The sequence below is a fragment of the Dunckerocampus dactyliophorus genome, chromosome 14 (genome assembly GCF_027744805.1).
Source record: "Dunckerocampus dactyliophorus isolate RoL2022-P2 chromosome 14, RoL_Ddac_1.1, whole genome shotgun sequence".
In the NCBI taxonomy this organism is placed as follows: Eukaryota; Metazoa; Chordata; class Actinopteri; order Syngnathiformes; family Syngnathidae; genus Dunckerocampus; species Dunckerocampus dactyliophorus.
The window spans coordinates 15,780,894-15,791,721 of NC_072832.1; the positions used below are offsets into that span (position 1 = coordinate 15,780,894).

Here is a 10,828-nt window from a genome sequence, read left to right on the forward strand (position 1 = left end):
TAATAATATTTCTGTATTTTTTTTCAGCTGGACGAAAAATGTGACAAGCAGTATTCAGATTACAGTCGGGTAAGTTCTCTCTCTCTCTAATTTGCATATTAAATGTATATTTCCCTCAGCAACACCAAAGTATTATGAATTCTGGAAAAAAATTCTGGAAAAAAAAAATGTTGTATTGATTTAGAAATTTATTTCACCAAATTCAAGACCAAGAACAGACATTTAATCTGGAAAGGCAAGTTATTCAGGTACACAATAGCACACAGAACAGCAGGCCGAATAGGTGTACGGTATAATTAACGTAACACATTAACAGTTATTCAGCTACACAATAGTATAAAGAATATACCTGGGAGGCTGAACAGGCTTAATTGACATAATCGGCAAGCAAGTTCAACAAGCAAGTTACGGGTAACCAAGTTCACCAAACTTCCAATCTCATTTCACATTCCTGAATCCACAAACGTAGAGCGCCCTCTTGCGACTGTCAGTTATAATGTTCACTCCTTGGTTCATGTTAGTCAGTAGAAATTTGAAAACATGTTAAATTGTTTAATTATAGATATATAGAGATATATGGAGATATATTGACGTATAGGTCGTACCTGATCAGCGAAACAAGGGAAAACAAGTGCACTTTATAGTCCATAAATGTGGGATAAATAAAGTACATACAATACAATACAATACAATAAAATATGGTAAGTTTCCATTGAGCTTTGCAGCTCCTCAAACTAAACAAAAAGCAAAACCTGGATTTTGTACATGTGCACACCTTTTGGAATCTTACGAGCAGGTTTATCAGGTTTATCAAAGCACGCTGTAGAAAGCAAGCAAGCCACAGTGACAATGCCACACACAGAAGGATTTGACTGTTGTGTGCTTGTTAGGTGACGAATTCCTTGTGACTTTTATGTTATTTTTATTTTTTTTTTTTTGACCATTTGTCTACATGTTGTGCTTCCAGCCATCTTCCCGCTGTGCCACCCCAGGTCTATCAGCAGCCACCCTGGCATCACTGGGTGGCACCTCATCGCGACGGGGAAGCACAGACACCGGCAGTATTTATGACCCAGACACCAGTCTGAGTGAACTTAGGGTAAGGAAAACAAACAGCATTGACCTTATGCAGTCAAATAGTTTGAAACATTGGAAAAAGTATAGAATAAATGCTATATATTAAATATGATTGTAACTTGTCTCTGGCTTTAAATCTCCCCTAAGCATTGTCTCTTTTTGCCTCACTGTGCTGATCTTAGCATTTACTTTACCAATTTTTCCTTTGTGTGCACGGGAGACCGGGATGTGCCATGTGTCCTGTAAAACTGTGTTCCCTATATCTGGGTGTGCTGGTCCTGTGCATTCCAACTGGATTGTCTTTGAGATGGCAGCACGAGTGCTTTGTTATCTCTCCTTGATCATCCCTACCCTCTGATGCCCCGGTTCAACCATTCCCTCCATCTGCTCCACAGGATATCTATGAGCTAAAGGACCAGATTCAGGATGTAGAAGGGCGATACATGCAAGGGCTTAAAGAGCTGAAGGTAGAGGGGCTTGAGCTCACAGCATGCCTTCTCTTGTCCTCTGGGAGCAGTATGGCATCACTAACCCCCTGCGTCTCCCCTCGTACCCCCGTACCTCCTAACACCACAGCCATTTGCGTGCTCCCTGCCTGAATTGGAATGACATTTCTTTTGCATGATCTCCCCACACTTCCTTGTTGTTTATTCAAGTTATTGTCTTTGGTCAGAAATGAAGACACTCCCACATTTCTGCTCATAAAAAGCAGAGTGACATGCTCCTGGTAGCCATGCTTTGAATTTCTGGCTGTATCAAACCAAGCTTTGACTGACTTGAGGCTTGGTCATAGCTGACATATTTGAAGTAGATGACCTTTTGTCATCTTCTTTCCTAGTTCACCAGTAATTACTGTCTTTTTGGTACTGTGTATTGCAGCTCTGATACAAATGGCTTCAAAATAGACTGGAATTGGAAAATCCGTATGCCAAATCTAATCTGGAAATACTTGCCTCTCTGCTGCCCACACTTAAAATTTTTTGACCAGATTTTATACATGTAGTTTAGTAGTTTGCTTTTAACGTCATCGCTTTGTTATTAACATGCTCCAATTCATGTCAGGAGTCCCTTGTAGAGGTGGAGGAGAAGTATAAGAAAGCAATGGTATCGAATGCGCAGCTGGACAATGACAAAGGAAACCTCATCTATCAAGTGGACACATTAAAAGACGTCATTGAAGAGATGGAGGAGCAAATGTCGGAGATGAAGCGGGAGCTGGAAGAGAAGTCAAAGGTAAAATAGTGTAAATTAATTATTGTGTTAAATCACCAGCTGGAAATAGGAATAAAGTAATCCCTTGTTTATTGTGGTTAATTGGTTCCGAACCCGACCGTGATAAGGGAATTTGCATTTATAACAAAAATATTTTTGTATTTAGAGCATAGAAAACCTGTTTACGACTTTGTGAATACGTTTTTTGAACATTATCAGAGCCCTCTAGACACTAAATAACACCCCTGTAGTCACCTTTACACTCGTATTACCCAATATAGTAGACCTAATCAGACAAAATATGCCACTTAAGACATAAATAAGGCTCGTGCTTGTGTGTGTTGCAATAAATGTGTTCCGGGCGTGTGGAGGACAGGAAGTGATGTCGAGTTGAGTTTTGTCTTGGAGTGGATTACAGTCGCAACAGCCTGTGTTATTATTATGGTGATTATTATTATAATTATTAAGTTATTATTACTATTAGGTATTATTATTATTTGTGCCTAGGCCTGTCACGATAATCAATAAATCAATTATTTACACGATACAGTAAATAAAAACAGACTTGATAATTTTGCCGGCCTCGAAAAATTGACATGTGCATGTGTGTTTGTTTTCCTCCTCTCTCGCCACCAAATAGGCTGGATGACAAGAGGGTTCACTCTGTGCCTCTGTCTCAACACCTAGGCGCGTTGGTTCTATAGTGGAATGAACGGAGTGAGTGAACCCTCCTGTCAGTCATTCAGTCTCTTTGTCTCAGTGAGTGGAGTCGGGGCTGCTAGCGAGTGCTGCAGCCTGCAAGTGAGCAAACGCAAATACGAATGAAGGCACAAAAGCGATGGTTTCTAAGGCGAATGCCACAGCCCCAGTGTGAGGATATTTTGGTTTTAAACAGAATTAACAAGGTGAGTAGCGACGACGAAGAAGGGGAATACGACCAATGTGCATGCACACCTCAAACACAACCATCCTGTCCAGTTTTCCCAGCTGGGGAAAAAAAACTGGAGGTGCAGCGGAGTCTTCGTCCCGACAGTCAGCGCTTACTGAGGCGTTTTGTCGGCAAAGTAAATATAAACAAAACAGCGCAAAATGGTGTACGCTCACAGGAAGTGTCGATCACTACATGTTAAGCCCTCCTGTTAAGGTATAATACCCGATGTTCATTATTTATTGAAGTGCAATTATGTTTACAGAGACTTGATACTGTTTTTATTTTGAGTACCTTTTTTCTGAACAGCGACGGGGTCTTTTTTTTTTTATTGTTGTTGGTTATGATTTTTATCGTAAGCGCAATTTTTGCTTAAAGAGACAGTCCATTTTATTTTCATTGGGTTTTTTATTGTTTTTTGATGTATTATTTTGTTTGCTTAATTTATTTTATTTAAAAATTCCTGACCTTTCCAATTGCGATCTTAAATACTCTTGAAAAATTAAAGTTTATTGCTTTTGATATGGTGTACTTGCATTATTATGCCATATATTATCATGACATTAATAAAAAAAAATGGTCTCAAAATATAACATTTGTCGGACAATTATCGTCCAGCAAAATTTGTTATCGTGACAGGCCTAATTTTGCCTGTTGTGAGATCATTCAAACCTGCAACCTGTTGTTCCAGTGATCAAATCTGATGCTTGTGTGCCTGACCGTACATTGAAAATGCTTAATTCAGGCAAAAAATACATACAATTTGCTTAAATGAGCTTTTCTTTTCTTTTCTTTTTTTTTTTTACCAATGGGCCGTATTCAATGAAACAGCCTGGTATATGAATATATTTTTGAAAAGCCGTAAGAGATTGAAGCAGCAAAATTCAAACCGCAGTGTGGTGAGGGACGACATGTATGTTTTGGGTCATTAAACATTCTCCTCTTTATTTCAGGAACTAGAAAGGCAAAAGCACTCATGTACTGTCCTGCAGCATAAGCAAGAAGAACTGAAAGAGGGAATCCGCCAGAGAGATGAACTTATTGAGGTATGTTTTCCTGTGACCACATCAGTCTGCAATTTTGTCAGCACCATGAAAGGTGCTAGTGGCTCTGTGCAGGCCCCTGTCGAGAGACTGTGAAGGAACTTGATAAGGGTTGACAGTCATTGGCCCCTTCAGTCATGTATATTTAGTTTAGTCAGTTATCACAAAAAAACGCATTCTCACCCTGTCGTACTGTCTGTATGCGCATTTTGCTTATTCTGCCTTTTCCATTTTCCTTCCTATCTTGTACTTGCCATTGTGTTACTGTTCATCACATCTCCAGGAGAACCAGCAAGTGCAGACAAAGTTAGATGCTCTCACCAGAGAGGTGTTTGACCTGCAGGAAACGATAAACTGGAAGGACAAAAAGATTGGGGTAGGAGGTCCCACAAAGATCCCGCGACAGACCGAGAGACAAAAGATGGTTGGGCTTTCTAGCCATTTGAAACCACACTGATCTTTTGTCTCTTGTGCTCGCTGCATAATGGACCCTTGTGTTATAAATTCTAGTGCATCTGAACCGAACCATACTCACATGTAGCAGTTTGTGCATGTCAGAATAACAAGGTTTTTAGGTTTGATTTTACAGCAAACAGTGAAAACCTTGTGGTTTAGGTGTTGTTGCTGTGGACACACTGCTGAATAAAAACATGCCTAGAGTTATTTAAACTTCCACAATGTTTGCTAGTGCAAAGGAGAGTTTAATATAATCTAGCATGATGTGCACATTTCACTTATGAATCAGTTTCACAGGCCATGAAGTGTTAGTTTTTCCCTCCTTCCATCCACTGTCATTCCTCCCTCTCTATACATCTTTCCCACGAGCTTCCTTTGTGTGAGAATGTATCTGTATCCTCATCTTTCTGTATTGCTCCTTTCTACATTCTCATTGTTGGTTTGGCATGCACAGCGCATGTTTGTGCATGATGCACTGCAGCATGTGCTGTTGCATGTCTGTCCGCTGTCCAACTTCTCTGCCTCTTGTCCATTCTTGTCTTCTCTCGTCTGTGCGGCCAGGCCCTAGAGAGGCAGAAAGAGTACTTTGATTGCATTAGGAATGAGAGAGACGAGCTCAGAGATGAGCTTGCAGACCTCAAGGGGAAGGCCAAACCAGTAGAGGTAGGTCATCCTACACCCTGGTGCCAATAAAGCAGAGATGTGAGTTGCTGGCCCAAAATGATATTTTCTATAATTAGAAGGTTAAGTGTTGTTCTTAGTTGTTATTTAGGTTTTATTATAAATCGCCACTAAAGCACTTCTAAAAGCTTCTGTCTTTGATTGTGGAATTGTGGCGTCACTGGTGTGTTCATTCAAGCAGCCTGATTGGTTTAGTTGGGTACAGAATATTTATTAGGGTGTTACAAATCACCTCACTCTCCTCTGTTATTTTCTGACAGAAACATGGGCTGGTCATCATTCCAGATGGCACACCAAACGGAGATATCAACCATGACCCTGTGTCCTCAGGGATCACTGTGGTCTCACAGGAGGCCGCTCAGGTGCTGGAGTCTGCTGGAGAGGGCCCGCTTGGTGAGTCCCATCAACGGATTTTTAACGACTCGTGTTTGTTCAGGCCTGGTTGTCACTGTTGTATTGCATGCTAGGATGGCATGACAACTGGTGTTTGCCATGATGGACAAGTCCAAGTGACTTATGACGGAACTTGGGGGTTGGGTTGGGTATCAGTTACACATTATCCAATACCGGTGCGAAATTGGTACTTTTGAAATGGTGCTGGCGCTTAAACGGTTCCCAAATTGGTACTTAAAAAAGGAAAACAAAGAAATGTTGTCCAAAAACCATGCCTTTTTGTGACATGGAAGTTGAAGAGCATAGTAATTGAAATACTTGAATAAAGTGCTAACTAATTAATAAATTCAACAACATGAAATAAAACCCACAACAAAATGTCAGAATTATCACAGCAAAACAAGCAGCAATATAGAACACATGGAATGTGCAAAATGTTACAGTACTTTGAGTGCTGACATGTTAGGGATGCAAACCACTGTGGCTGGGCAAGTACGTTGGTAATCCTCACTCTCTGACGCCTTAAGAGTCATGGTCGACATCAAGTTGACAGCTTGCCGCTTTTAGCTTGATGCCTATCGCTCTCGACTCGACCCAGGTTGAGACCCAGTTAGAACGCGGGGCTGGCTGGACCAGGGGGGTGACATCCATTCCACACAACCTAAGCAGAAATTCGTCATTGATATACAGATGTGCCGATGCTAGACTACCGCTGCTTGTGTTGTAATGTTGATGTTGATGTTCAGAATTCCCGTGTTGGTGAATGCACTTTTCCGTGACCGTGCTTGGTGGATAATGAGGAAGTGTGTGTCAATGTGGAGAGCGACAGAGACGTTACTTGCACATTATCACCTTCAAGCACATGTTGCAGGTGGCATACAGAGTTTAGGTACGCATCCCTACTTGAGATTCAGCCTGTGAGGCAAGGACCGCCCAATTCCTCAGGCAGACACATGAGCAAGCGTACTTCTCTTGGGTGCGAATGAAGCTTCCAATCTAAGTAACTCCTCCAATTGACAGATTTCCATTGTCGATAGAGAGGTAGATACTTCTATTAATTTCCAAGAGAAATTCACATTTCCTGCAGCTCTGTAAAAATGTCGTAATGAATTTAATCACAAAATAAAAAAGACAAAAATGTGTCACATGATCACCACCCATGATAAAACCAGTTTAATTATTGACACCCCATGTGTAAGTACACAATAGGTTATGTGCCCTGTGCACATTATTAGCCCAAATGTGACACAAAAAAGAGATCCTTCTGCTTCTGTGCTGCTGTCGAGTGTAAGGTGCCCTCGAGCAAGGCAGTGTTCCTGCTCACGGTGAAAGTACAAACTTGTTTCAGTAGTAAAGCAAAACCACCCTGTGACGTACATGCAGTCCAAGCGAAGCACCTTTAGACCGTGATGTGTGCCTCAATAATAAACAAGTCATTACTTACCCTACTAGTTTCTGCTAAAAGAGGAGCAATTACTGCATAGTGCTTCCACAATAACACGGTTGCAGACAAATAGTGCTTTTACTGTGGTTTTAACGTCCCAGCATGAGCTTGTTGTTTGCATGTCTCATTCTGACTGATGCAGCAGCTGCTACTGTATACGGTGTAGTGGAAATGGGGATTTGGCTCCTATCTTATTAATAGCTGTGCGTTTCTTCCCTCTAGATGTCAGGCTACGGAAGTTAGCTGAGGAGAAGGATGAGCTGTTATCTCAGATCAGGAAGTTGAAGAATCAGCTAGAAGAGGAGCGACAGAAGCACTCAAAGGTGGACAGTGTGTACACCGACGGCGAGAAGATGGAGAACGGTACAGACCTCCACTTCATTGAGATGCAGAGTAAGTTGAGCGCGTCAATATGAATTTAAATGCATCACCCTGTCTTCTTCTTACGTGTGAAAACTGTTTTTATCTTCAGGAGATGCCAATAGGCAGATTAGTGAATACAAATTCAAGCTTTCAAAGGCAGAACAAGAAATGGGTACGATGGAACAAAATGTAAGTAATGGATTGATGATGATGATGATGATGATTCCGAAATAAGGAAACAACTCAATTCCCTTATCTGCTCACCGCTCGTCCCCACAGATAAACAGACTTGAAGGACAAGTGTCCAGGTACAAGGCATCAGCTGACAACTCAGAGAAAATAGAAGATGAGCTTAAAGCAGAAAAGCGCAAACTCCAGAGAGAGGTACGTACAACGTTTGACTTTAACGTGTGAACCTAGGGATGGGCAGAGAGTTTAACCATCAGCAACATGGCGAAACCAGTCTAGTGACGCTGGAAACACCTGCACACAACATACCAAAGTTGTCGGAATGCAGACATACTGATACTCTCTTTGAACTTCACTCGTATCACTTTCCATTTGTTAGTGTTGTAGTAGACGCAGTAGAGTAGGGCCGCATGGTTGGCATGCTCAGTGTGGTATGGTTTGTTTCAGACGTGCGCGACACGTTACATGAAGGAACATCACATGGTTACATTTGTACAATCCAACATGTCTGAAGAGGAGTAGGAAGAGGCAGAGCTTGTATTTAATCCTACCCCTTCACCATGTCTATTACTGATTATTCATTCACACCATAACTTTTATTTCACTTTACTACATTTGTTGTTTACATTTTTTTTCACGTCCTCTATGAAAGGAAAGGACGGTATTAAAAATATATATATCAGCACTATAAACCTTGTGCAGTGTTAAGGAAGGGGAATAAATACACTTAGTATTTCCTTATAGTCTACATGATGTCTTTGACCAGAAGTACTTTGCTGTTGTTGCTCCAAGTGCTTCCTAAGTTGCGTGCCTTGTTGGCCATGTCAGCAATGTGTTATGTCAGTTGCTCATTGGTCACTAGTCGATCTTTGAGACTTTGCCTGTCGATCGCGAGACTATTAGGAAATGAATGTATTATTACACCAGTGCCCTTCCCTTCCGGAGAGTGACCAACAGGCGCGCATATTGACCACTGAACATGCCAGTACGCCTTGCCGCTCTCCAGGCACGCAACTCGCAAGCTCCAGCCAGGAGCCCAGTCCCCAAATCCTGACCGGAGGTCCCTTGAGCACACACACACACGTACACCGGCTTGCATCGTGCTCACAGGTTGAGCAACAAGAGAGGGAGAGTGCCAGCGTGCAGCGATGTGTCTGTTCACGCAACAGTAATTATTGCACGTTGTGGCTCAAAATCATCCTTTGCTACCTCAAATTGAAGGCACTAATATAACCCCATAGATGTGCACCTCCAAAAGACACTGCTCATTAGGACTGACGGTTGTAACGCAGCCCCTCACCCACCATCACTTTGCTCACCCACGACACTGACCCAACAAGCCAAATAGATTTGTAGTTTGCGCGTAGAGCCGACAAACATCCCTGACGAAGATCCACAAAAGTAGGGGTGCCCAAAGTGCGGCCCAGGAGCCACCTGCGGACCGTGGCTAATTTGTTATTGCATCACTGCAGAAACAAAACAAATAAACAAAGATGGAAAAAGAGATTTTGTTCCTCAGAATAGAGATTATGATTCTCTGGGACTATTTTTTCCACACACACCATGTTCAGAAATTCTATTGTTTATTATTATTATTCTAGTAGCAGTACAGGTGGCCCTCTGTTTACTACTGTTTTTACAGTGTGACAATGTTTTGTGGTTGCAAACACGGTCGAGAACTAGTTAGATAACGTGGCAGCGGAAGAATACACCATGCACTCAATATTGAGAGAGAAATTCACTATTGGCAGCACTTGTCTCAATCGCTTGGCTGTCTTGACCATCATTCAGGATAAAGATCGCATTGTAACGTCGGCCCAGATGTTAGGAGGACGAGGAGGTGGTCGATTGACAATCTCTGTATTGCAAAACCAAAACAGGCTACTGTCAGCCGCAGCCATGCGGCCCGCACCCCCCATCCCTCAAGAATCTATCAAGTCAATAACTTGGCACACTCGCCAATGTAATCATGCGCATAATTAAGACAGATCAAGAGAAAAGTCAGTTGATGTGATCGCACCTCCCGTGAGTTGATGAATGATAGATTTTAACCAATGGTGGCGTTGGCCATCAGTGGGTAGAACCAGGACAGCGGAGCCAACTCGGGAACAGGGAGAGCGAGCCAACGACAGTGCAGCTCGTACGGTGGTAGCATATTGCAATAATGCTAACACCAGGTGAAATGTCTTGCACCAGACTTTTCTTTGGCAGAAAACTAGTCAAACACAACATCATTGCTCATACTGTCCAGTAACGTTGCACTTCTGTTGCTTGGCAGCTGCGCACGGCTCTCGACAAGATAGAGGAGTTGGAGATGACCAACAACCACCTAGTAAAGCGTCTGGAAAAGATGAAGGCCAACAGGAACGCTCTCCTCTCGCAGCAGTGAGGCCCAGCCAGCATCACCACAAAGCCCTTAAAACTCACACCTCAGACTGCCATGTAGCGCCCTGAGAACATGTGCTGTCCAGCTCTAACACTTCAACATGTGTAGCTCACCAAAAACACTTGAGAACTTCAAGCATGGACAAAAAAAACAAAAGAGAGCAGAGCTGCCAGAAGTTTTGGTTTGTTCTGGCCGGCAGTTGCCAAGGTTCAAACATAACTTGGGAGATACATGTGAGGAAATTTCTACTTTCATTTTTTGTTCTGCAACACGTTATTGGCAAGATTTTACTTGATTCTGGCTGGGAGCTTGGCTGTTTTGTTGTTTTGTTAAGTTGCATGAATGAGTATCATGATGCTTTTAAAAGACTGTCACGGCTGCTCTGGCCCTGCACCTTCCAGCTTCCCTCACAGTCAAAGTGCCTTCTCACACTAGCAGTCCCACTGCTCCATCGAACAATAACTGTTTCAACTGGTACATGATGTATTTAAAGAGGTGCAGATGGAACATATATATATACACACAACCAACTGCTGCAGTTTCCTTGACTTTTTTTTTTTTCAATATTTAAAAGATTCTTGAAAATAAATGTGTAATTTACAGAACTGTGCGTTTTATTTTGAATGACTATTTTTTGTTTCATGCCTCTTTATCGT

At 42.1% G+C, this 10,828-nt stretch overlaps 1 protein-coding gene across 7 annotated transcripts in view; it reads left to right on the plus strand.

Annotated features, from left to right (window-relative positions):
* lrrfip2 (leucine rich repeat (in FLII) interacting protein 2) overlaps window positions 1-10,781 on the plus strand; it is a 34,046-nt gene extending 23,265 nt beyond the window's left edge. For 2 of the 7 annotated variants that reach the window (XM_054798244.1, XM_054798243.1), the window contains exons 4-15: window positions 28-69; window positions 968-1,099; window positions 1,473-1,544; window positions 2,140-2,310; window positions 4,171-4,263; window positions 4,544-4,636; window positions 5,278-5,379; window positions 5,658-5,790; window positions 7,457-7,627; window positions 7,707-7,786; window positions 7,877-7,981; window positions 10,065-10,781. In XM_054798244.1, the coding sequence (XP_054654219.1) occupies window positions 28-69; window positions 968-1,099; window positions 1,473-1,544; window positions 2,140-2,310; window positions 4,171-4,263; window positions 4,544-4,636; window positions 5,278-5,379; window positions 5,658-5,790; window positions 7,457-7,627; window positions 7,707-7,786; window positions 7,877-7,981; window positions 10,065-10,175 (1,305 nt within the window). In that variant the 3' untranslated portion in view covers window positions 10,176-10,781. The remainder of the gene's footprint in view (window positions 1-27; window positions 70-967; window positions 1,100-1,472; window positions 1,545-2,139; window positions 2,311-4,170; window positions 4,264-4,543; window positions 4,637-5,277; window positions 5,380-5,657; window positions 5,791-7,456; window positions 7,628-7,706; window positions 7,787-7,876; window positions 7,982-10,064) is intronic. The other 5 variants (XM_054798246.1, XM_054798245.1, XM_054798247.1 and 2 more) reach the window with 5 other exon arrangements.
* Window positions 10,782-10,828: the final 47 nt, after the last annotated feature.